General features: G+C 49.1%; 1 protein-coding gene across 2 annotated transcripts in view; it reads left to right on the forward strand.

Annotated features, from left to right (window-relative positions):
- Nucleotides 1–26,728, forward strand: part of MEF2D (myocyte enhancer factor 2D) — a 165,447-nt gene that overhangs the window by 74,196 nt on the left and 64,523 nt on the right. For both annotated transcript variants that reach the window (XM_044991012.1, XM_044991013.1), the window contains exon 3: nucleotides 22,581–22,863. In XM_044991012.1, the coding sequence (XP_044846947.1) occupies nucleotides 22,810–22,863 (54 nt within the window). In that variant the 5' untranslated portion in view covers nucleotides 22,581–22,809. The remainder of the gene's footprint in view (nucleotides 1–22,580; nucleotides 22,864–26,728) is intronic.

A 26,728-nucleotide genomic window follows, 5' to 3' on the forward strand; every position in this document is an offset into this window, starting at 1 on the left:
ATTTTTTCACCTCCTCTCTTCTCTCCCCCTCTCCCCCCCAAGTTGTGTGTGAAAAATTTCACTTGGCTTTACCTGTAACATTGCTACACCTGTGAAAGTTTCTAGTGGAAACCTGGCCTGTGAGGAAGTCCTGCTTTTGCTCTTGAGATCACTGGGGAAATTCCACTGACAGTCTCCTGCTTTACCCCAGCATGGATGAGACCAGAATCCAGCCTATAAGTAAGTGTGTGTGTGTGTGTGTGTGTGTGTGTGTGTGTGTGTGTGTGTTAATGAGCCAACCTCTCATCTGTCACATTAAACCTCCTCATTACCAGGTATCTAAATTTTGCTCTGACAATAGTGACAGGGGAAACGGCAGCGATCCTGCCATGGCATGGGGCTCTGGGGAGTTGGCAGGTGGTTATTTCATGCCCTGCAGGGAGCCGAGAGGGGTGGGCGAGGGAGCGATTTTAATGGGCTCTCGCTTCCCTTCATTTAGAAAAGTGTAGTTAGTGCAGAGGAAAATTACCCAAGTCCCCGGCTCAGGAGCCGTCGATTGATAGAGACCGCTAGGGAAATGAAACAGCAAGTCTGCTCCCCGCTTCCCCTCCCCCTGCTGGAGAAGAAACTACAATTCAGGCTGCAAATAACTCAGGCAACTTAGTTCAACTTGCTCTTGGCCTGTCGGCCTGCTGATTGGAGCACGGTACTGGGAGTCAGGACACCTGGGTTCTCTTCTGCCTCTGGGAGGGAATGTGGTTAGAGTAGGGTGCTTGGAGACAGGACTCCAGGGTTTTAGTCCTATGCTCCGTTCTGGATGCCCCAAGACCTTGGGCAAACCGCTGGCCTCAGTTTACCCCCTTGTGTGTTGTGAATGATAATCACTGCACACGGAGGCGCTGAGGCACAAAGGACTGTGGGACACGCCGTGTGCTGTTCACACCTGAGCATGTCCCCAGTGAACAGCCATCGGCAGCCACTGAATGTTGGAGAGTTGGGGATCCAGACGTGGAACCTCGTCCCAGCCCCGTAATGGGCGGAACCAGAACTCCGGATCTGAATGTGGGGCTTCTCTGGGCCACGTTTCACAGCGTCGGCTTGGCTCAGTCACAGGGTGGGAGACCTGTGGGGAAAACCAGCAGGACGTGGTGCTGGCAGGGCTCTTCTCTCAAGGGAACCGTGTCCAGCTGGGGGGATCACGAAAGGTGCCAGGGAGTCGTGGCCACTCTGCCCTTCCTGTGCCGGGCTGCTGGTCTGAAAAGGTTCAGAGTCGCTGTGCTGCCGTTGAGACCAAGCCAGAATTCCGCTTACCCGGCTCTGGCAGTCGATGGGATGCTAGGAGGGCGACTTAACCAAAGGACTATATACCCCATATGCTGCCCCACTGGTTTCTAGGCCTGATCCAAAGCCAATGGGAGTCTTTTCACTGTCTTCAACGGGCTTTGGATCTGGCTGCAGACACTTAGGAGGAGTGTTGGGAAGAGGGTGTCTGAGCCCCACGCTGCTTTTTCCCCCCCCACTCCGGATCCTCAACTGGTGTAAATGGGCCAAGGATTTGGCCCATGCTACTGAAGCTGGGAAAATGCTGTGGCTAGCTGACCCGATTGCGTTTCTCTGTGAGCAGGAGAGGATCAGCTGGCTTTCCTTGGGAAACCACTCAGGATAATGAGTTACAGATCCTCCCTTGCCCAGAGTTTCTAAATTCTCTCTCTGAGTCTTTTCTCGGCCTTTGCTCAGGGTAGGAAAACTCAGAGCCGACCAGCTCTTGGTGGGCTCTGAACAGGAGTCGCGGACGTGCCTGCAGTATCGCTCTCAGAGTCACTGGTTAGAATCGCCGGCCGCCAGCTGTCCTTTCCAGAAAGCAGCTGCAGCACTGACAATCCCGAGCCTGATTCTCAGTTATACTAAAGCCCCTTTAGGCCATGCTGGCAGTGCTGAGAGTGGGTGCAGATGGCCCCCACTGATTTCTTCCCTCCTCCCTCAAGGCAAAGGATCTCCCTGGTTGGTGTGGTGATGGCATATCGGTCTACTCCCAGCCCTTGGTGCATGGGTGTGGACGGTGTGCACCATGCGGTGGTTATTTTAAGGCCTGGTCTATGCTTAAAAATTTGATCGACCCTGCCACGTCGCTCAGGGCTGGGGAAAATTTCAAACCGCAGTCAGGTCAACCTGACCCTGGGTGTAGGCGTGGCTCGGTCGACAGACGGATTCTTCCGTTCCCTTAGCTACCGCCTCTCAGAGAATTGGATTAACTTTGCCAGCCGAAAATCCCCTTCCGTTGATGGAGGAAGTGTCTGCATTATGGCGCATAGCTGTGCTGCTGGAGTGTATGTTACAGCCACCCTGAGTTAGTACTGAAGCAGGTTAAAACAGAGGAGGGGGAATCAGAGAACCTGGATTCTGTCCCCAGTTCTGGGGCTGTGTGGGATTTAGGGGGCTAAAATAGGGGACTGGGTGTCAGGACTCCTGTGTTCTGTTACCACCTCTGGCCAAGTCACAGGTCATCTCCATCCTCAGTTTCCCCATCTGTACAATGGGGATTATGTTTCCTTACTTCAGGGGGTGTTGTGTTACATTAATAATAATCCTTTGCTCTCATCTAGTGCTTTTCATCCATAGATCTCAAAGCGCTTTACAAAGGAGGTTAGTGTCACTGCCTTCATGTTACAGATGGGGAAACTGAGGCACAGAGAGGGGAAGTGATTTGCCCAAGGTCACCCAGCAGACCAGTGGCTGAGCTGGGAATAGAACTCAGGTCTCCGGAGTCCTAGACCAGTGCGCTATCCACTAGGTCCCACTACCATTAATGTTTATGAGGTGCTCACTTCCTGTAGCAATGAACACTATGGAAGTGCTTACAGATAAAGAACCGCTGTCCTATAGAAATGCAAAGGGAGGGAGTTGATCGTTCTGACTGCTGGTCTGCTGTGGTAAAAGGCAGTCAGCGTGATTCCCTAGTGCTCTACAACTCCGGCAGTCATTTGCACCAGTGCAAAGTGTGGATGCATTTCACACTCTCTTTACACGGGCGCAGGGCGGCAGAGACGCGGGCCTGGTAGATTCATCATTCCTTCCCCTTCCCTTCGGCACCTCTCCCGCAATGCACACACTGGTTTTCAAGTGTTGTAGGAGGGTTGTGCTTTTCTCCACAGAGCCTGTAGATCTTGGCATGGGCTGTGGTTTTGTTATAGCTCAGCAGAGCTGACTGTGCAGCTGGCATCTGCTTTTCTCCAGAGAATGCCTGAATCTAGGTCAGGAATATATGTATCTTTTTAAAATTCCTCAGGGGCCTTATTGAATCCAACCTCCATTTTTATCCTCGGAGCCTCCTGAGGATTGTACCTGACGCCTCGGGGATGGATTCTGTTACACAGGTGTACGGGCCTGATCCAATCAATCCACTGCACTCAGCTTTGGAACGGGCCAGGAACCCCTTGGGCCTGATTCTAATCTAATACATCTGTGCAAAGCAGGAGTCGTTTCCCCTGAAATCCATGGAACAACACCGTTGCGAGAGTGGAATCAGGCCCACTGACTCCTGTCCAGCTTACTCTGGATTTACATCCGTTGGACGGTGGAATTCAGCTCCGTGAGGCTGAGCCGAGAGGAGCAGGACTCTGGGGCTTGGTCCCTGCAGCTGCATTTCCGAGGGTGAAGTTTGTTTCAAGGCTGCACTTTTGTTCGCTCTCCTTCCCCTCCCTGCGTCTGTAGGCTCGACACCGGAACCTAGATAGCATCATCCTGAAACCAGAATAGAAGCTTTGGAGGAGACTTGAACATATTTGTGCGGTTTTGATCTTGGTTTGCAGATAAAGAGGTGCTAAACAATTCTGTGTTTGGTGACTTGTTACACTCCACGTCTCTGAGCACCGGGGCCGACGGGGAAAACACGCACGCACACAAACACTCACGCATGATGTCATGTCTCTCTGCCTTCTGCAGTAGGGGGCTTTAGTGCAGGTTTGTGCAGCTCTTGCAACGAGCTGTCGATGGGTTTGCACCAGATGAGTGCTGGGTTTCATTTTCGGAGGGTGAGCGCTCAGAACTGCAGCGGGAGTCAAGGTGAGTGGCAGGTGCTCAGCACCTTTAAAAACCAGGCCTTTACTGAGCAGCATTCAGTCCCACGCCTTACAGACCAAGGTTCCCTCTTCCCCGGGGAGAAGGAAATGAGCACAGAGTAAAATCCATCACTGAATGTGGTATCTTGCTAATGAACCACAATTGAATGCTTAGAGATGAGTTAATAAACTTCAGTTTCATTTAAAAAAAAAAGCTGTACCTATGGTACGACTTTAATTATTTCCACCTATTGAAATTGTAATAAAATACATGCAAACTAGCCAGAACTTCACAAGGTCCTTGAAAAATTCAAAACCTTCCAACTTAATGAAATACTCCTTACTTAAATATTCTGCAATTCCAGCAAGAGCATGTGGTGACTTCATAAGTTATGCGTTCCACTTTCTGTATTTTTTGGAAGCCAGTTTTTTTTTTTGATGTGGTAGAAAAATATCTGTCTTTGCTTTCTTTCCCAGTACCTTTATAAGTGTCTCTGTGCCCCCTTTGTAGTGTCTCTATGCTCCTCTGATGCTATGAGCATGTGTCGCCAGATCCGGGGTGCAGTTCCAGACCAGCGAGGGAGTATGTCATCCTTTGCCCCTAAACCAATCCAGGGCTGTGTTTGACCTGGTGACTCCAGTTAAAGGAACAAACAGCTGGACACTGATTCTTTAAAGGAGCAACGAAGGTTCACGTTCCTTGGATAGTTCCAGGACACTGGACGTTTCAGAACACACGTTTTTGAGGAAATTTGGGGCTGCGGGAGAATGTGGAGTCCCCTGACTCCTTGTGAACCAAGCCTGGTGGAAGAGCTGTGGTATTGCAGGCAGGCACCTCCATCCGAGGTGTTGGACCGGGATTGCCCTAGAAATGGACAGAAAGTGCGTGCTTGTGGCTGATTGTGGGCCTCCCAGGCAGAGAACTAGAGTCGCAAAGCCTTTAAGGCACGTATGGGTTATAGGGTAAGAGGTGACACAACTCTTCACCCCAGACTGTAACAGCGTCAGCCTCTACTGCTTGTGCTGAAGGATTAATGTCTGCAAACTGCCACATGTGGCAGAGTCAGGGGCCAGCCACTGGAGGGGGACAGACACCCACCCCCTCTGTGCATAGGCTGTACTGGCATTCTGCCCCCCTCCAGAGCTGCCCAGAGGGGGGAACAAGTGGGGCAATTTGCCCCAGGCCGCCACGAGAATATAGTATTCTATAGTATTGCAACTTTGTTTTTATGGAAGGGGACCCCGAAATTGCTTTGCCCCAGGCCCTCTGACTCCTCTGGGTGGTCCTGCCACCTCGTGCTTGGGGGGAATCTCCTGTAAAGATCCACACAGCTACTCAGTGGTCTCCTTTAAATCTCTCCTGTACTGTGATGCCTGTGTGCCAAGAACACAGCTTATCCTGCTGGCCAGAGTTCTTGTCTTGTTTCCTTGTGCTCCCCTGTCAGTCCGTATCACCCTTCTCTCTTTTTTTCAACCAAAATGGCTTTTTTTCAAAGAATATTTCCATTTTGGTAAACATTTTCTGTTCGTTCCCCCCACAAACAGCCAGAAACTGGAAAAAAAACCGCAACAAATACTTAGCAAACCCCCACAAATACTTTGTATTTTTTAAAAGTTTTCAGATTTTCATCAACAAAGTGAAAAATCTTCATTGGAAATTTTGGGCGGGAGGGAATGATTCCCCCCATACATTTTGCGTGAAAAATAATTGCCATTTTTGTGACCTGATTTTCCTGTGAGATATTTAGACCAGTAATGTCCAGCCTGTAAGATCGTTAAATGATGGCTTATTAGAACAGCTAAAGCTAGAACATGTGCAAAAAAAAATAATAAAGCTACAAGAATCGCCCAGGATTTGGTTCAATAAGTTAACTGTCGTTGAGTAACCACAGTGTGATTCAGTTCAATATCCTTTGGAGGGGGAAGAAAGGTACCAAAAATTGACACTCTGACAGTAAATTTTAGAAAGGAGGATTTTTCATTTTTTTTAAAGGAAGCTGGTCAACAAGAATCTTAAACCTGTGAGGAAATTACAATCCTTAGGCTCAGTGTGGCGGATAAGTAAGGAACAATAACTGAGTCACAGAAGGCATGCAGAGCCCTCCATGAAAAGGAAACAGGAAGGCAAGAGCTGTGGTTAAGTAGCCAAGTTCAAGAGGTTATTATAGCTAAATATGTATTTTTCAGAAAATAGAAATCTAGCTTGTATCTGCGGTAGTGATGGCTGGTCTTTTGGTTCAGCACTGCCATGGGACCCAAGAGATCTGGGTTTGATCTTGGTTCTACCACGGATTTCCTTGGGCAAGTGACTTACATCTTTTGACATTGCATTTTGGTCCAGTTTAAGGCCCTTTACGCTGGCTGGGCAGTCTGGTCTACTCCCGAAAGTTGTACCCTTTGAATTATACCGGGAGCGCTAAAGTGGTATAATCCTCGTGGATGCAATTGTAGCGATATAAAAGTGTTTATACCGGGATAGTTGATTCTCATATGGGAAAGGGAATAAGTTATATTAGCATAAAGCACTGCATCCACACTATACTGGCATAATTGTATCGGTATAATTGTGTCAGTAAAAAATGACACTCCTAACCAGTAGTTATATCGGTACAAAATCAGTGTGTAAACCAGGCCATAGTGTAACTGAGAATTCAGGCCTGTATCTCTCTGTGCCTCAGTTCCCCATGTGTAAAGCGGGGATAATAGCTTTTTATCTATCTTGTCTATTTAGACAGCAAGCTTTTCAGGGCAGGGATTGTCTTGCTATAGTATGTACAGCACCCAGCACATTAAGTCTCTGATCTCAATTGGGGCTTCCAGGTGCTACAGACAATTATTAATAAGAATAGCCATAGTGAAGCTAGCGGGAAACAGCATAAACAATGCCAGGTGAAGTATAAGATGGAAATCTGGAGGCTACAGGGGAATATGAAAAGCAAATAGTCAAAGAGATTAAAGAACAAATCTTTCCACTCGGAAAGATCATCTCCGTCTTACTGGCCTGAGGCAGTGGAGTTACTCTAGTTCTTCACTAGCGCACACGGGATCAGAAGCTTGTCCTCTGAAGTTCATGAGAAGCAGGACGCTTGCCCGACAATTGGGGAGGGAGTAGGCCAGCTGGGAGTAAAATGAGACGTTAAGGAGGATAAAGGTAGTGCAGTGAAACAACGTGATTTCGTGCTGTCAGTGTTCGCCACAGCGAATGTTGGGGAGATACCTTGCCTAGATTGACTCCTTTCAGGTGCCTGTTGTACAGTGAGATGCCACATAAAAAGTCTGTGAACCAGGTGAACCCTAGGGCTTTCTAATTAGATGTGTCCTCAGTGGACACAAATTATTCAGGAGATGATGAGGTAAATATCCTACAGATTCTGTGCTCTAAGGGCTACCATCCAAACCCCACTGAATTCCATGGAAAAGATTCCTACATTGACTTGAATGGGATTTAGATCAGACCCCGAATCCATAGCAGGATACAAGTACTTCTCGTTGGCTTCAATGGGAACTTACCCAGATGTATAACTATAATGAAAATCTACTTGTAAGGATTTTTTCTTGGCATGGCTCTAGAGCTCAGGCTGCCAGTTCTAAGCCCACTTTATTTCTGTGCAAGAAAGAACTGAGCAACTCAAATCTAGGAACAGAAGAATATAGGAATTGTTAGCCTGGATTTGGGCTCCAGGGATCTCCGAATCCTGTCGCTAACAATGGCCAGCACCAGCTGCTTCAGAGGCCAGGGCAGGACACCCTGCAGTGAAGGGATAACCTGCTGTAACAGGGATATGCCTCCACTGCCATTAAAAACCCGCAGCTGGCTTAGGCTGCAGGGCTGTTTCACTGCAGTGTATCAGTCCCACTGTCCAAGCCCCCGTGAGTGTCTGATTGCAGCTGCGGGTGTCTGATTGCAGTGTGGACTTATCTAGGGTGGCCTGTCCCTTAAAGGCCAGGAGGCCTGGGGCTAGCCAGGCTTGGACAATCAGATGCCTCCAGCCTAAGGGGTAGAACTAATTGGTGGCAGGTGACAGCCTGTTACGCACCGGGGCCTCATAAAAGGGGCAGAGAAGGCAGTTTGGGGAGGAACGGCAGGAAATCAAGGCCATCCAAAGAAGCCCCATTTAGGTTGGGTGTGTAGGTCAGTGATCCATCCCAGAGCTGGGAAGACTGAAAGGTGCCGTAGGGGACCTGAGACTGCGCAAGGGAAATGCAGAGAAGCAGCCTGGGAGTCGAGGCTCTATTCCGGAGAGACTGAAAGGTAACCCTAAAAGGACTGGGACCCGAGCCCAGAGGGATGAGTGCAGAGGCGCCCAAAGGGGGACAGAAGAACCTTTTGTTTGTCTGAGACTCGTATTTGGCCTCTCTCTGGAAAGGGATCAAAGTCCAAGCGACTCGGCTGGATGCCTGAGCAGTGTGAATCCCTGGGCGAGGGGAAATCGCTGCCACCTGCAGAGCCATGCTCAGCCAGCAGGGGATGCTCTAGGGCAGCCACGCCCTATGACACCTGCCCCAATGAAGGTGTTTTCCAAATCCTAATGAGAGGTTGGCTCTCGTCCGGAAGCAGGAGCATTTCTCTCTTCCATAAGTCTTGTTTTCTTTTTGAGTTTTCATACTAACTCTTGTACCTCTGGCTCTTCTTGCTCTTCGGGTTGCTGTCCAAGCCAAAAAGTTTCCCTTTATCAGCTTTAAACATCCTGCTTTCGTCGACCATCCCCTGTCCCTTGCATTATGGGACACGGCCCCCAATCTGCCTTCATTCAGTATCTCATCAACTTTATCAGGTTCCCTCTCATTTATCTCCTCTATGAGCAGTGCCAGTTCTTTCAGTCTCTCTTCGTAGGAGAGATTTTTCCAGGCCTCTCATCATTCTTGTCTCTCATCTCTGAGCCCCTCCTAATCTCTCACTCTGCCCCGCTCCCCATACCCCTGCTGCCTAGGCATGGTACGAATGACAACAGAGGGGCTCCGGGCGGGTTACAACGTAGCACAGCTCCGTTGCGCGGGTTGCGGTTGGGAAAGCAGGTTGGAGAGCGGGAGGTCGGGAGACTGTCAGTGACACAAATACACCGATAAGACAAAAAATCTCTATTTTGAATACTTCGCACGCCTGGAGCTGCCTTCCATCTACCGCTCTCGATGTGCTTTGCAAACATTCCCTTTTTAAGGCTCTCCATGCCCTTGTGGATAAATGTTCTGCAGATGAGAGATGTGGTGGCAGAACCAAGCGGTCTGATTCCCACTCCCCTTGCTCTTAACCACTAGAATCACATGTTCTTCCAAAGCTGGGAGTGGAACCGAAACCTTTGCCTTAGTTACTAGGCCATATTCCTTCCCAGACCTAGGAATAGAACCCACGCATGTGTTCCATCCTCAGATCTAACCACTAGACCCCATTGCTACACATTTTAAAACCAGTTACTTATCTTCCGTTTTCTAAGTTCAGGATTCTGTGCTTTTGCTATATGAGGTCAGGAGGGCCTCACCCTGCTGGTGCAAAGAGGGCAGATTTAACCACCGGTGCTTGTTGTGACAGGGGGACAGAGGATCTGAAACTTAAGGCTTTCTAAACACACTCAGGGTAAGACTTTCAAGGGAGCCAACTCATTTTGACTGCTTCAGTTTTCAGGAGCTCAGCTTGAGAGACCTGAAAGGGGTGTGACTTTCAGAAAGGGCTGAGAATCCACTCCCTGAAAATCAGGCCCCTTAAAGCATCTTCAACTGGGCACTTGGAAATGACTTTGAAAATCAGGGCCACGTTTTTTAAAATGCACTTGTGATTTTTTTTTTGTCTGTACAAATTCTTTCACTGATTTGAGAGATTAAATAGTTTTCTTTTTTAAAAAGATTACAATTCAGTTATGTTAAAAAAAAATTTAAAACAAGAAATGTCATTGTATTGCTAATAATATTGAGCTGATTAAAACTGAAAGGGTTTTTAAAATCCAAAGTGACATTTCACTCTCTGTGGATTGTTCGCTTTGTTACATTTGAATGACCTTGAACAATGAAAAAGGACTGGGCAGTTTCTAGTCAATTTCACTTTGAGCCTTTGAGCTCCCTGTCCTAGTGTGGGGTTCTGATCATCCCCTCTGGAGAGGATATTTTTGCATTAGAGGAGGTTCAGGGACAGCCTGCAGACAAGAGTGATTAGGAGCATGGAAAAGCTCCCATGAAGAGAGACTGCAAAGATAGGAATCGTTCCAGTGTTGTCAGCTCTAAACTTCCAAAAAAACCAAGTCAATCCCCTCCCGCCATCAATTCATGAGTTTGGCTTAAAAATAATGAGCTTTTAAACATAAATAAAACTTAGGTTTTTATTTGCCTTCTGATTTGGAAAGTGATGAGATGTACAGAATAATGAATGGTCTAGAGAAAGTGGATGTGGAATTTCTATTCACCGTGTCTTGTAGCATAAGAGCAAGGGGACTTTCAGTGAAATTGAAAGGTGGAGAATTCAAAAATGATGAAAAGAAATACTTTTCCCCATACAATCCGCTGTCCAGTAGTAAGAGATTTGGATGAGATACAGACCCTCTCATTGAATTGCCCGCTCCCTAAGCCTGGGGGGATTGGATCAAGGGGACCCAGATTCCTAAGCACCCCTGCGTATGCAAAAATATTTTCCAGCGGAGATGATTTTCCTCTCCCCTTTGCCATTTGCAAACTCTGCTCCTTCGCCCGTCTCTCCAATTTAAAGCAATTTAGCTAGAGTCGGGTATGAATTACTCAGTGCAGAGTTAACCAGCACCTGCTTGTATTTAATTGGCATGTCTGTTAATTGCTGTGATAGTCATACTTGTATAATAGCGAGGAGGTGGGAGAAGCGATTCTGGAGTTCTCTGCTTCCTGTGTTCTCTAACAGGTTCCATAGCCCAGGCGCTTTGCTGTGTGCCTTGCAGAAGGAACCCACCAAAGATCTATCACCTTCCTGGCTTGATGGCAATGTATTGGGCACTCTTTAAAGGCCCCAGGTCCCTCAAGCCGGTGGGCTGGCTACCTAGGTCTCTTCTGAACTGTACAAATATTTGGTGTCCAGTAGTGCCTAGATGTCTCAACTGAAGTCAGCACCTCATGCAATGGGGTGCTGTGGGACCGCACAGTGAGAGAGGTTAAAATCGAAACAGCCAAGAAGAGAACAGCTATTCCCACTTTGCATGTGGAGCAGTGAGATGCAGACAGATTGAATGGTTTACCCAATGTCACATGAGGAGTCCAAAGCATGGGACCCAAATCTCCTGAATCCCAGCCCGGTGCCTCAACTGCAAGCCCTCAGACTTCTATAGCCACCATGACTGTAGTATCTGAGCACCCCACAATTGCCACCTGAGGTAGGACAATCCCATTTTACGAGCTAGGTAGTCACACTGTTGAGCGCTCTGACGCTACTGTCATAAAAATGGTCTGGGTTGGGGCTCTGGCCCAGCAAGGCCGTGCCTGGTGGTCGTATCTTTGGAGATGGTCTGGATAAAGCAGTCGGACTCGTACAGAGCCGCTGGCGTCTCTGACACAAGCGAGCGCTCGCCAGTCAACCTGCCGGGGCAATTCTTAGCGGCTTTTCTTGTCTCCACTTGCGCCAACCGGCATAAAAACCCGGCGAGTGAGGGAAGAAAAGCCGAAGAGCTGTTGCACGGTAATGGTTGCCATGGAGACCCCCTCATCCGTAGCCACGTGTTAAGAGTGTCTGGCTTGCCTTGTGCCCTGCTTTCAGAAACGCGAGATAAAGGTGATAGAAGAACGGTGCCAGCGATGGAACTGGGATAAATTCAGGCCAGTTGGAACCAATGGAGTTCAACTAAGGAAGGGCTGGTCCTAGATTCGAAAGCCAGAAGGGACCATTGTGATCACCTGGTCTGACTAACTGGATAACACCATGCCACAGACCTTCCGCAAAATAATTCCTACTGACTGTATGGGGTAATGTCTTATGCGGGGCTCTAAAGACCCAGGCCCAGGTCCTGCTCCCACCATAGATTTCCTTCTATGACTTAGGCTAGTTACATAATCTGTTAATGATCGCGCGGATCTGGGATACTGCCGGGATGAAGGCTAGATCCTTGGATTGTAAGCACCTTAGGGCCGGGACCATCTTTTGTACACCACCTAGCGCCATGGGGTCCTGGTCTGTGGCTGGGGCTCCCAGGTGCTATGCTCATATAAATCAAACCAATTAATGAATAACACAGCTATGAGCTTGTGTAGTGTGAAATGGCAAAAGTTATGTATCAGGACAAAGCTGATCTCTCTCAACTTAATAATAATATTAATTATTATTAATAAAACATTATTTGTATTGGGGTAGCACCGACAGGCTGCAGTCAAGGGTCAGGGACCCATTATCTTATGCACTTTACATCCACATGGGAGGAGGCGATCTCTGCCCTGGAGAATTTACAATCGAAGGACAGCACAAATCAAATATTGGGACCGTCCAGTGGTGTGTTAGGTCATAAATCTTCCCTCTCTGATGGCCATTTTTCATTTGCCCCTTGCAGAGAGGGTCAGCGTTGTTATCCCTATTGTCCATATGGGTAAACTGAGGCACAGATCAGGAAGTGACTTGCCCAAGGTTGCCCTGTGGGCCAGTGGCCAAGGCAGGAACAGAACGCAGGTCTCCTAACTTGCACTCTCATGCCCTATCCATTAGGCCTCACTGCCTCCCTGCTCTCTCAGCAATTCTTTTATTTCTGTTGCCTTCATTGCCCTGCGTCTTGGGTAGAAGGCAGCGTCTCCACACCACTTGGCACTGGTATTGGTGACTGCACGAGGTGCAGGGTGCAAGGACCTCTCACTAGATTTCCTTTGCATGCAATTACTGGCTGAAAGTACCCTGTTGCGGTTAGTCTAAGCAGCCAACCGGTCTGGCTACTTGAAAGAACAAGTGGGTTTTAAAGTGTGTGTAAAGCAACCAAACTGTAGCATCACTAATGCAAGTGACTTGTCCCTTCTCTTGGCCAGCTGATCACCCTCATGCTGCTCTGCACGGCCCGGACCGTGAGCTATTGTCTGTCATTAAACAATCGCCGCAAGCAATCTGTCTCTCCCTCCCTTTGAAACAGCCAGGCAGATGGGTGGATTTTCGAGCATCTTTAAGAATGTGTCTGTCAAGGGCTGGATTATTCTTTACTGACATCTTCACCTCTTCTTGGATGCTGAACTCAAAGTAAAGCTGGTTGCCTGCAAGTGGCTTCTTTTCTTTTCTATTCAGGGTCGTCTTCCTGTATTACAGCAGCATCTAGAAGCCTCCTTGTGCTAGGCGGATCCCATGCAAGGTCACTTCACCTAATTGATTCCCTTCCCTTGCAGGGGCCTGGGCCGTTGGTGCACCTCGGCCTCTCCTGTTCTCTGCCTGGGACACACGTCCATGTAGTCTCCTGAGGACTGAAATGCTTTAGCTGAGCTCAAGGTAGAGGAACGTGGGTGAAACGTAATGGCCTGTGATACACAGGAGATCAGAGTAGATCAGTGGTTCTCAGCCAGGGGTCCTGGGCCTCCTGGGGGGCTGCGAGCAGGTTTCAGGGGGTCCACCAAGCAGGCCGGCATTAGACTCGCTTGGGCCCAGGGCAGAAAGGCGAAGTGCCACCATGCGGGACTGCAGCCCAGAGCCCCACCACCTGTGGCTGAAGCCGAAGCTGGAGCAACTTACCTTCATGTTGCCCCTATGCTGTGGGGCCCTGGGCAGCTGCCCTCCTCGATACCCCGTAACACCAGCCCTGGCTTTTCTATGCAGAAAACCATTGTTGTGGAACTGCTGGGCCGCGGAATTTTTATAGCATGTTGGGCGGGGGAGGACGACTCAGAAAGAAAAAGGTTGAGAGCCCCTGGACTCGATGATCTAATGGTCCCGTCTGGCCTTAAACTATAGGAAATGGGTGTGTGTTGCACTGACACCTAGTGAGAGACAGTCCCTGCCCCAAAGAGCTTACAGTCAGTATAGCCCACTGGTAGGTGGGGAAACTGAGGCAGAGAGTGAGAATGTGACTTAGCCAAGGTTACATGGCGGAGCTGGGAATGGAACCCATCTCTTCCAACTCTCATGGCAGTGCCTTAGCCACTAGATCCCATTGCCATTCCTGCTGCAGTGATACCTGAGTGGCTGCAGTCATATGAGGTTAGTTCCTCCTTTCCTTGTTTTTCATTGATGTGGGTTGATCTGGAGGGGGTGGGTCTTTCCGCAGGTCTCCAGGGTTTTCTTTGCCTGCCCATTCATCCCTTGTTCGTACTTTGGTCAAGGGCTTCTGCCCTAGGATCTGTGTCCCAGGTGACGACGTCCACTCGGCTCTTAGGTACCGTTTCCATTTCAGTCACGGACCAAGTGCTAGCTAACGGGGGCTGTCGTGTGCTCAGCACCTCTGAAGATGAGATGGTAAGTGACTTGCTCCCAGGATGATACACTCGGCCAGGAGCACAATCAGTAACTGCACTCAGGAGTCCTGACATAGGTGCTGTGCTCACTGCTAGACAATACTGCCTCAGGAAGGCAGGAATGGAGCCCAGCGTCGGTTCTACAGCCCAGAAATCAGGAGTCCTTGCTGCTGCTCTGACCACACCCACTCCCAGACCTGGGAAGAAAATACATTTCAGGTCCGTTCCCCCCCCCCCAGTTCTAACCGCTAGACAATGCTCCCATCCAGAGCTGCAAATAGAAGCTGATGTTCTGGCATGCCCCTTCCACCTGCTCTAATCTCTAGTCTACACTCCCTCCCAGAAGTGGAGATGGACCCCAAGGGTATGTCTACACAGCAAAAAAACCCATGGCACTAAGTCTCAGAGCCTGGATTAGCAGGCTCAGGCGATGGGGCTGAAAATGGCAGGGGTAGAAACCGAGGCTGGAGTCCAGGCTCTGAGATCTCTCCCTTTACAGGGTCTCAGATTCTGGGCTCTAGCCCGAGCCTGAATGTCTACACTGCAGTGTTAGAGCCCTGCAAGCCCAAGTCAGGTCAGCCGCAGCAGTATAGACAGGGCTGCTGGAACAATGTGTGTAGTGGGGGTGCTGAGAGCCATTGAACCAAACTGCAAACCCTGGATAGGATGGAAACCACTTCAAGCCAGGGGGTGCGGCAACACCTCCAGCAGCCCTAGTTCCACACCTAGGAGTGTAGATGTACCCCAAGAGTCTATGGCAGCTAGTCTCCCATGCTTCCTTCCTGGAGGAAGCTCCAGGTCCCAGTCCTCTGCTCAGTCCACTAGGCTACACTCCCTTCCTCAAGGTGGGAACAGAACCCAGGCATCCTGACTGACTTTGGCTCCAGACACTGTGGCTTCAGGGCTGCTCCCATATAAACTATGGGTTTTGAAGAGTCGGCTCCAAGTTCCACACCTAGACAGATCTCCATTTCTCTCCCTTGCCTTATGACAAACACTACTTAGGAGAAGGCGGGATGAAACCAGCAGAAGCTTAGCGTCTCGGAGCTGGGGGGCCTTGATTGGACTGTCAGATTTGGGAGCCTCGTTTTCCTGCCTCAGGGGGTCTCGGTGTTGCTCATTATTGAAAAAGGGAAGAAAAGGCCAGGACTGTGAGCAGAGACTGCCTTGCAAGTCATCCCCTTTGTATGAGGATTAACCCAGCCCCGTTCATTGACAGCCGAATCTCACAGTGGATCTTAATAACGCCTCGCTTTTCTGAATTCTTTTCTTCTCCCTCTCAACGGTCTGAATTTGTCTTGGGCTATTTTTTGTTTGTTGGTTTGTTTGAGGTGGAAAGGATACATTTTGTAAAGTCACAGATTCTTTTTTTTCCCCCTTTGTGACGGACACAGAAGCAGTGCAAAAAATTATTTTTCCTACAGTGTTGTCTAGTGGTTAGAGAAAAGGACCTGTGCTCAGGATGCCGGGGTGGGGGAGGGGGGTTAATCCAGTTCAGAAAGGCATGTTCTCTAATGATTAAAAGAAGGAGCTAGTTGCCAGGACTCCTAGGTTTTCTTCCAACTTTGGGAGGTCGTGTTTTCTAATGGTTAGAGCAGGAGACTGGGATCCAGGACTTCTGGGTTCCATCCCCAGCTCTGGAAAAGAATATGGTCTAGTGGTTCAAGAAGGTGACTTGTATTATGACACCTGAAGGGGAGTGCTGTCTACCCCTGCCACTGCTACTTTGTGGGACTTGGGGCAAGTCACTTATGACTTGATTTTCAGAAGCGTTAAGCATCCACTGCTTCTGCTGTAACTCTGATAACTTCAGTATCCAAATCTTTTTTTTTAAATCATGGAACAGTACATTTGTAGGGAGCTCCTATTGACTCTAATGGTACAGAATTAGACCCTGAGGCCTAAAACGTCAAATATGACAATTTTGGGTGCCATTTATGTACCCATCATCAGATGAGTGGGGCTTGGTTTTCAGAGGTGTTAGGGATCCTTGACGCTGGTTGACTTTGGGGGTTTTGAAAGGGTTTTGCCCGGTTTTGAAAAGAAAGAGCTAGGCAATGTTGCCAACTTGCACATTTTTAATGCAACATATAATTAACATGTGGAACTCACTGCTGCTCGATATTATTTAGACATGCAGTAGCCATATGCAAAATAGGATTAGACATTTAACCTTTTCATGTTCTCTGTATGTATATATATTTCTTACTATATGTTCCATTCTATGCATCCGATGAAGTGGGCTGTAGCCCACGAAAGCTTATGCTCAAATAAATTTGTTAGTCTCTAAGGTGCTACAAGTACTCCTTGTTCTTTTTATTAAAGACATACACACTTATATATGATAGGATTAAACATTTGTAAGGGATGTAAATACTCATGCTTCAGGGCATGAACAGAAAACGCATGGGTTAGGAAGAAATTTCTCTTGTGAGCAGCTTATTACATATTTGTACATTAGCGGGTTATTTGTATCATCCTCTGAAGCAGCTGGTGCTGGCCATTGTCAGAGGCAGGATGCTGGGGTACCTGGACCAGAGCTCTGATTCTGCACAGCAGCACGTTAAGTTATTTCCTACACCTTGAGCAGAACACAGCGCCCTTTCAGCCTGAATGCTTTGTATTTCAGATGAAGGAAAGCAGAAAACGAAGAACCAACATAAAGTATCCATGAGAGAGTAATCGCTGCAGATCGCTCCCCTCCCCATTAATTACTAGTTCAGATCCTCAGCTGCTGTAAATCAGCCTAATTTCTAGGCTGATACATGCTAGCTGAGGTCCATTATGTATATTTCCAGTGCCAGGATCCTTCCTGTTGTGATATAAACAGCTAATAATATGCCAGCTTGAGTTGAATGAAAAATTTCCTTTGAAACCCTTTTTTAAAATAGCAAATACGCTTTGAGTAGAAATGTTTCATGTTTTGACCAAAAAAGAAAAAAAAATAATCGAACTCTTTGTTTAAACTCAATGGGGAAAAACCAAACAAACAACTCCACTTTTTTCACTTTCCTCCGGGGGGCTGATTCATGGGACAGATCTCCTAGCAGACTAGCTGAAAGTTTTATCTTCTAGACCAGTGGTTTTCAAGCTTTTTTTCTTCATTTGCGGACCCCTCAAAATTTTTGAATGGCGGTGCAGACCCCTTTGGAAATCTCTGACATAGCCTGCGGGACCCCCAAAGGTCTGTGGACCACAGGTGGAAAAGTACCTCTCTAGCCCATTCTTCTTAGCTGGCTAGACCACTGTCCTGATCTGATGTAGCAGGAAGTGGGTTACTTGGCTAGAGACCCTCATGGTCTGATCTGGTACTGCAGAAGGTGGGCTGCTGATGGACCAGTGATTTATCTTGGTGTGGCAGAAAGCGGGATACTGAGCTAGTGGTCAGAAGAACGGCCACACTGGGTCAGAGCAAAGGTCCATCTAGCCCAGTATCCTGTCTTCTGACAGTGGCCAATGCCAGGTGCCCCAGAGGGAATGAACAGAACAGGGAATCATCAAGTGATCCATCCCCTGTCGCCTATTCCCAGCCTCTGGCAAACAGAGGTAAGGACACAATCCCTGCCCATCCTGGCTAATAGCCATTGATGGACCTGTCCTCCATGAACTTAACTAGTTCTTTTTTGAATGGTCCCGTATGGCATGTCCTATCTTATCATCATATAGAGCGGGCCCCCATCTCACATGATCATATCAGTCCCACTTCCCGTTTGTTGCCGCTCTTCCATTGCCAGACAACTGCAGTTGCACTGCTGTTTATTAACGGCAACGGGAAAGGTGCATACGTTTCAGTAATGAAAGAAAGAAAACCGGGGTTCAGCTGGTAAATGTCATTTCAATACGATTTGTCCTTGTAAAGAACCTTGGTATGGGGGAGGTAAAAGGAACTTTTTGTTGCTTGTGTGTCTGTGGCCTCCTGTGAATACATGTGTCTTAGCCGTCCAAGTGTTCTTCTTTCATGGAAAATGAATAGTGGGTTTCGGAGAAGAAATCTTCCCCCTCGTATGCTTTGATACCTGAGTCAATAGGACCGACAAAGAAGCCAATTCCTGCTGCTGTGCCATTTTTTTATGGCATTATTAGCAAATGTGATTTATAGATGTACATATAATCCCTTTTACCCAGAGTTAAAGTAACTGAGGCAGAAGAAATAAATTGGACACTGGCAAACTTCACGGCAAACTTGTAAGGCAGGGAAGGCTGGGATTGCTTGGTTTTTGGGGGTGTAGACTAGTGATTAGGACAGGGGGACTGGCGGTCCTGGGTATTCTTCTGGATCTGGGAGAGAGTATGGTCTAGTGTCAGAGCAGGGGCCTAGGAATCAACATTCCTAGATTCTCTTCATAGTTTTGGTACATTAGAGCAGTGAGACAGTTGCTTGGCCTCACTGATATCTTGTGGCAATGAGTTCCACAGGTTAATGATGCTTTGTGTGGGGGAAAAAATAGTACTTCCTTTTGTCATTGTGTGTGGTAGGACTGAAATTGTATTGGTGAAGTCCTTGGAGATCTTAGGATGCAAGAGCTGGGACTGTGTTTATCTCTGGACAGCACCTAGCATACAAGCCTCGATTCTGATCCAGGCCCTCAAGTCACTGCTGTAATACAATGTAATATTATTATTGCTGTTTGTCTTGCTCCCTGTAAAAAGAAGCAGAGGGAAAAGCAGAGGCACAAATTTCATCCCCATTTTCCCTACCAAAACGTGACATTTCAAGGAAAAATGATAATCCTGAATGTTGAAATTTGAAAAACGTTGTCTTGCTGTTGTTACTGTCCACAGAAAGGAACTGTGCGGGGCTGAAAAACCCATCCAGGGAGCTGACACTTGGGCTGAGAAAGAAGCTGCCAAGAGCTTTTAAGGTTGATGTGGCGAGCAAGACCAGCTCAGCCTAGTAGAAAAACGAAGAGCTGCCAACTTTGAAATCCTATTGCATGCAGCTTAGCCCCACTCCCTGCTGAGACACGCGGTCTCCTTGGGGCTGGTTGTAATGCTAGACAGCCTGGTGCTTTGCCTTGCTGGGTCACTTCAGCCTCTTCCAAACAACCTCTGAAAAGATTTCTGCTGTTCAGGTCTCTTTCCAGGGCCATTTAGCAGGCGAGATTCAGGGCTAGCACTGAGCGGGGAGAGGAGAGGCAGGGTGGGCTGCGGGTCGAGCAGCAGCCACAGACCTGGGCTTACATCCCTGCTCTTCCACAAACTTCCTGTGTCACCTTGGTGAAGTCACTGGGCTGCCGCAGTTCCCCATTATAAAATGGAGAGGAAAGCACGGCCCTGCCTCGCGGGAGTGTTGTGAGGATAAACACACGAAAGATTGTGAGCTCGGGGACATCAAAATGCCTCTGATCGCCTCATGCTCTGACTTCCCCACAGCAGCAGTCTGCCCGTGTGCTGCCGAAGGCAGGATCAGAGCCTGAATAAACCAATGAAGCGGAATTATCCCCTTTATACAGCTCAAGGAACTGAGGCCCAGAATGACTTGCGGGGCGTGCCTACATTGCAGTCAGGGGGTGTGATTGCCGCTCATGGAGACATACCTGGGCAAACTTTAGCTAGCTCGGGGAGCAGAGCCGTGGCAGGTGGCAACTCAGGGGATCTCGCCACTGGAGTAATTACTGAGGGATCCAGGCAGGTTTGTATAGCGCAGGTATGTCCATCGAGCTGCAGTCACATCCTGTGACTTTAGTATAGAGACATACTCAGGAGTCTGTGTCAGAGCTGGGAATACAGCCCAAATTGCCTACAGTCTAGTGTTCCCCCCGAAATCCTTCCTCTCCGTGTCACAGCTGAGACCCGTCTCTTCACCGCATGCGGTGCTGCACGCTGAACCCCAGGTTTCCTAGGGTAGTACTGTTATGGTTTTGTAATTGGGAATGAGTTGAGTTTTGCACTTAAAGCCGGGATTCCCTTGCTTGGTGATGTGTGAAGAATGACAACACATCTGCCCCCTCCAACCCCCCCGATTGCTGCACTTGCTTTTTCTGAGGACAGAATCTTAAACAGAAGGATTTAAATAAACACAGACACCAAACCAGATTGATCAGAGCACTCCAAATCCAACGAGTGTTAATAACAGAAAAACTCCAGGGCTGGCTTGGCTTCTTTTTAAAATTTTCTCTCTGATGCCCCTTAAGAAACACCTTTCTGCGTCAGCTTGGTTTGGGCTGTTCAGGTACAGACATTTTAAAAAAATGCAAAATTGAAGATTCATGCAGAAAGCGGCGAAGAATTTAAATGACCCAGGCTAATGACTGGCCACTCGACTTCTCATGACTTAAAAACCAAAAAACGACCCCCCCACACTGCTTGTTCAGAGTGGAGTGTCACAAACGAACAGAAATTCACTGGTTTATTATGGCTGTCTTCTCCCACCCTCACATGTGTACAAAAATGTTTCCTGTCTGTGCCCTGGATGGTTCTCTGCTGTCTCAACAGGACTGTGGAACTTGTGGCTAAGATATGACCCTGGATTCACTTCCCTGCTCTATCCCAGCCTTGCTGCGTAACCTGCAGCCGGGGTTTGAGTTGCTGAGCACCTGTGATTTGGGGTATTTTCGAAAGTGCTTCAGCTCCCAGTTAGGCACTTAATAAAGGACAGATTTTCAAAAGGGCTTAGCACCTACTATCCATTTCTACACTGCTCCGTTTGGTGCCTGACTGAGACCTGAGGTCTTCTGGAAAGCTGGCCGTGAATCACTCTGTGCCTCTGTAAAATGGGGATAAATATGCGCCGGTGTCGGTGAAATTTCCATTCTCTGTAAGGCTCCTTGGTGCTGCTCATCAGCGCACGTGCAACAGACCCAGTCATTTAACAGCGTCGTCATCCAAAAAATCCAGTTAGCATGGGCAGCGGTGGGGGAGATGCAGGGTCATTAACCCTCACCAGCCCCTGCTCAGCCAGGGGTGCCTACTGCCTGCATCTTTTGGGCAGGAAGGCGGCAGGCTCCGAGTCGGGCTGCAGCTCCCATCCCAGCCCCGGAGCAGAGGGAGCCCAGCTGGGGTGGAGAGTGGGAAGTGGAAAGAATCGAGCAAGGGGGTGAGCAGTGAGTGATGGGTGCAGAGGGGAAAGGAGCAAGCAGGGGGGGCAGGACCTCAAGGGAAGGAGTGGAGAAGTCCCGACCCCTTGGCCTTTCATGCAATAAATAATTAAAACATAAGGAACCACTGCAGGTGAATTTATGCCGAATCTTCATTTGTCTGCAGGCTGCCTAGATTTTTAGACACCGATATAAGAAATACCTTGGTTGGACAAACAGATCGGGTTTAAATTAGGCAGTGTGGAACCTGCTCTAGACACGGGTTGTGTCTTGGTATAACTGTTGGTTCAGGGGGTGATTTTTAAAATTGATATTGTAATATCAGTACAGCCGCTAGTACAGCCTCACTTACACAGGTACGAATATATGCACCAATATAGCCTAGTCCCCTTCCTGTATGGAAATGACCTTATCAGCATAGGCACCTTTATACCAGAATAGCTGCGTCTACACACAGAATAGTACAGTAGAGTTCAAGCAGTGTTTAGGCAAGGCCTAGATTGACCTTTCACCCCCTGAGCGGTGTAGTTAAACTGAGCCTCCCCCCGCCCCCGACTCCCCCAGGTGCAACAAGCTTGATAGAAAAATTCTTCCGTGGACCTAGCTATTGCCTCTCGGAGAGGCGGGCTCACTCCAGCAATGGAAATCCGCCTTCCGTTGATGCGGGAAGCGTCTGCACTGTGGTGCTGCAGCGCTACCGCGTCTGTCGTGTAGACGTGAACTCAGACACAGTGGTGACGGGCATGGTATAAACAGAGAGAGAGAGAGAGATTAGCTGCTTTCTGTTACCAGAGTCGATGTAGATAATCTTAATGCAGTTTTGTTTGTCCTGGAAAGGAATTTTGCTCAGAGTCCTTTTATTTTTTTGGTGAATTGATTACGATGGCAAGCTCCTCGGGGCTGGGATGGTGTCTCACGGTGCGTCTATGCAGCACCTGGCACTGTGGCATCTGGATACCTCCTGGGGCCTCCAGGTGCTACCATGCTTTGGCTCAGGGACTGTCTTTTTGTGCTGTTTGTGCCACCCCTAGCACAACGGGGTCCTGGTCTGGAACTGAACCCCTAGGGGCTACGGTAATCTGAACGATAACCATTAGGAAGGCTTTGCTTGAAAAAATTGTTTTAATTCCTTTTTTCCTCTCTTCCCTAGGTTTCCGAGCAGCCCCTGGAGGCCCAAAGCGCCTGGAATTAACCAGACGGCAGCATAACATGAACTGAGAAAGAAGCAACCCGGATTTTTGTTCGGTTTTTTTTGGTTTTGGTTTTAAAAACTTTTACATAACAAAAAATTCTTTCATGAAAACGTTTTAAACCAGGGTTATTTTTCCCCTCCCCCGAACAAGAAAGTCGTCCCCATACGGTGAGGATTTCCGGAGAAGATGGGGAGGAAAAAGATCCAGATCCAGCGGATCACGGATGAGCGAAATCGACAGGTCGGTAATTCCTGATTTGGCACCTTTTGTCGGGCTGATCCTGCCTCTTCCCCCAACCCCAACTGACGCTCAAAGACCAAACTCCCATTTACTTGTGCCTCAGTTTCCCTACCTGTGACATGAGGATAATGGCCTACATTTTCCACAGTGATGAGCGATTTTGGCTGCCCAAGCTGAGACACCTTAAAAAGGCTGATTTTTCAGACAGTGCAGAGCATCTGCTTCCTGAAAATCTTCCTTTATAGTGTCTCAAGTCAGGGCAACCAGAATCACTAGTCGCTTTGGCAAATGTGGGCCAGTGGCACGTGCCCACCTTTATAAAGTGGTGTGAGATCAGCAGATGAACAGAGCTCTAAGGGGGTAAGCCGGCCAGGTTTGTGCCTGGGGAGTTTTAGAGGAACGTTCCCCAGCTCGGTGCAAAGCGGTGGCGTTACTAAATAGCGGCGCATTCATGCGAAATCAGGGGCGAGCGGCTGCAGCTGGAGCTCTCCTCTTAGAGCTCAGCAAAGCTTTGCCATTGAAACATTTTATTCCAGATGGAAAATGCCCCCTTTCCCCCCATCCCTCGGGGGTTGTGACCTGGCCTAGTTGGGTTTAGCCTGGAGGCTGCTGGGCCAAATTTCAGGGAGTGGTGTTGTGACCCGGCATGCAGTGTTTTAACCCCACTCAGGTTGGGGGAGCTGCCCCTTGGAGGGGCTTTGCTGTGATCCTGAACGCCAGGTTGCAACGCTACTCAGTTTGGAAGGCAGCGCGAACTGCGGGGGCGGGGGGAGAACTGTCCCTTTTTGCCCCCACCCTCCGGGTAGCCCCATCAGCACTTTTCGGGATCAGGCCCATGGCGTGCATATGGAATATCAGTCTATCCCCTCGCAGCTGCAAGATTTTGGCCATGAGTGTGACACACCTTTTGCTCTGCCTGGGTTTTATGGTGACCCTGGGCTTGGCTTGCCATGTGCCAGGTGATATCTCAACCAGCACACGGGGGATTGAGCTGCAGACCTCTCGGCCTAAAAGCATCAGCTGTGCTGCAGCCTGATCTGAAGAGCCAAGGATCTTGGAGCTGTAGCACTGTATATCCCCTGTGGATTGAGCACAGATTGGGGGTGAGGGTGTCGGGTTTTATAATGATCTGCCCGTAATCCATCAATGTCACTGCAGCACCAAAAGACTGCACTGTCTCTGCTCAAACCGATGGGCGGGGGATTGTCAGTTTCCCTGAGTGTGGATGGTATGGTCGAGATTACATGGGGGAAGAAAAACAATCTCAGAGGGGATGAGTCTGCACTAGCAGGAGGATGGATCAGATAATGGGGATCAGATAATCAGCCAGGCCTCTCTCTCAAATAAGAGGAGCAGCTCTTATTTATAATGAGCAAACCGTACCCCGATCTGCAACATGCCATGTTGATTGCTGTACTTGCCAGCGGCCCTGCAGTTCTGTAGCTCGCACTGGAGATTCTTCGAGTGGGCTTCTATGGGGAAGTTGTGGGTTACTGCTGCAGCAGAATTTTCCTAGCCTTCAGGGAACTCCCTCAAAGTTGTGAGGTCTTAAAATTAACCCTACTGAGTAGTTCTTTCCTTAAGGATTCCAGTGGGTTTGTTGTCTTGGTGGCAATCCATGGGATGATGTTTTCTTTAAAAGAAAGGCCTCTGAAGCACATAAAAAAATAAATAAAAGCCCTGGTCTATTTCCAGTTCTGGGAGGAAGTTTAGCTTAGTGGCTAGAACGGGGCAGAGTTGAGATCTAGACTGCTGGGGCCAGATTTTCCAAAGACAGCTCCCCAACTCCGGACATGCAACTAGAGCGACTGAGCCCTGTTGAAAATCTGGCTCCGTTTTCAGGGCCTGAATGGCAGCAGTGAATCGTGTCACGTCACGCACGACTGGAAGGTGCGTCGAGGCGATGGTGAAACACACGGGATAAGGACTTCACTAGCTCAGAACAGAGAGAGGCTCTTTGGAAAATAGGACCCCAGTAGTGCTGAGAATTTGAAGGAGCCTAGCTTCGAGTGGCTTCCCAAGGGCGCCCAGGACAGCTGGAGCAGAACCAGGAACTGAATCCCAGGGCTGCCCAGAGGATTCAGGGGGCCTGGGGTCTTCCTGCTGCCGAATTGCCGCCGAAGACCCGGCACTTCGGCAGCAGGTCCTGGGATGGAAGGACCCCCCGGCCGCGGGTCTTCGGGGCACTTCAGCGGCGGATCCCGGCGCAGAAGAACCCCCCTCCCGCCGCCAAATTGCCACCGAAGACCCGGAGCGGAGGAAGCTCTGGGGGCCCAGGCCCTGCGAGAGTTTTCCAGGGCCCCCCGGAGCAAGTGAAGGACCCCGCTCCAAGGGCCCCGGAAAACTCTCGTGGGGCCCCTGCGGGGCCCGGGGCCTGGGGCAAATTGCCCCACTCCCCCCCCCCCCCCCCCGGGCGGCCCTGCTGAATCCCTGTCTCCTGCAATGAGTAAGGTGCTTCTTCTGAGGGCCACTTTGCCTTCCTTTCAAAGCCAGCCTCCAGTCTTGCAATGTGGACCTCACCACCTGCGTGCTCTTAGCCCGGGACAAGGTCTGATGGCTCCACCTTGGACTGAAAAATGTCAGGGGTTCGCCGATTGGAGAGACACGCGAGGCGTAACGGAGAAAGCAGTGCGCCGTGCACATTCACCTCCACTTGCCGTCACCTGCCGATGGGGCTGCAGCCCGAAATTGGTCTCCCGTCTCATCTCTGGGCCCACAATCAGTGACTGTAGCTTCTCCGTCGAACTCGATGGGAGATTCCTCATCATTCCTCACCCAGCAGCAGGGCTTTTGCTGCTAAAATAAAAACCATTAGCACTGCAGCAAGTTCCATCCAGGAGCTTTATTGTTCCATGGTGAAACAATAGAAAATTGCAGGTTTTCTTCATTAAAGTTTCACTTGGGTGGGCAAAGGGGGAGGGAGGGAATATTTTTGACAGTATCCCACTTGCTCAGGGCAGTGTTTATTTCCATAACGAGCAGGAAATGGTGCATTAGTGATTATTAAAGAAGCTGGAGCTTTTTTTTATTGGGGCAGCACAGCTATCTGGCATGCCAGCGCGTTGCTGAATGCCGTACATGGGCGGGAGGTTATAACATATATAAAGCCGGTTATTGGAGCCCTGTTCAAAGTTAAAATGAATGGAAAATATTTAGTAATCCTGGAGGCCGAAAGCCTGCGCTAGCCCTGTTTTATAACCCTTTAGGAGAGGAAAGAGTGAATTCGCTGCCAAAGCCCAGGGTCCAAGGGAGCTGTAGGTTGGGGGCCGGGGGGTTTGACCAGTGGAGGAGGGATTGAGCTGCAATATGCTGGGTGAGTTTAGCCAGACTTTTGGTGGTAAGATGGTTGGGAGGAAGGTCTTGAGATTCAAGCGCTGGAGGAGGATGTGGAAGATTTGGGTTCGGTTCCCGGCTTTGGGCACTGACTCACCTTGGGCAAGACAGTTCATCCCTCTGTGCCTCAGTTTCCCAAGCAGTAAAGTTATCGTACTCGACTCTAATAGCTAATTTCCCCATCTCATTTAGTAACAAAGGAACACCAGGGTGACGTGGCCTCCTGCACAGCGCAGGGGCCTGGGGTTTATGAGACCTGGGTTCTATTCTCAGTTGCCCTCCTGGGTGACCTTGGGCAAGTATTTGCCCCTTTCTGTGCCTCAGTTTCCCCAGCTGTAAAATGGGGGTAGTCCATCCGTTGTCTGTTATCTTATACATAGATCGCAGGCTTTTCGGGGCGGAGAGTGCAGTGCCTAACACCACAGTATCTCGAGCCGGGACTCCCTCTTTGCTACCATCGAATAAATAAATAACAATGAGGAGAGGTTGTAAAAATGAATGAGGAGGGGGATGTTAGCTGCCGGACTCAGTT

The sequence above is a fragment of the Mauremys mutica genome, chromosome 17 (genome assembly GCF_020497125.1).
Source record: "Mauremys mutica isolate MM-2020 ecotype Southern chromosome 17, ASM2049712v1, whole genome shotgun sequence".
NCBI lineage: Eukaryota > Metazoa > Chordata > Testudines > Geoemydidae > Mauremys > Mauremys mutica.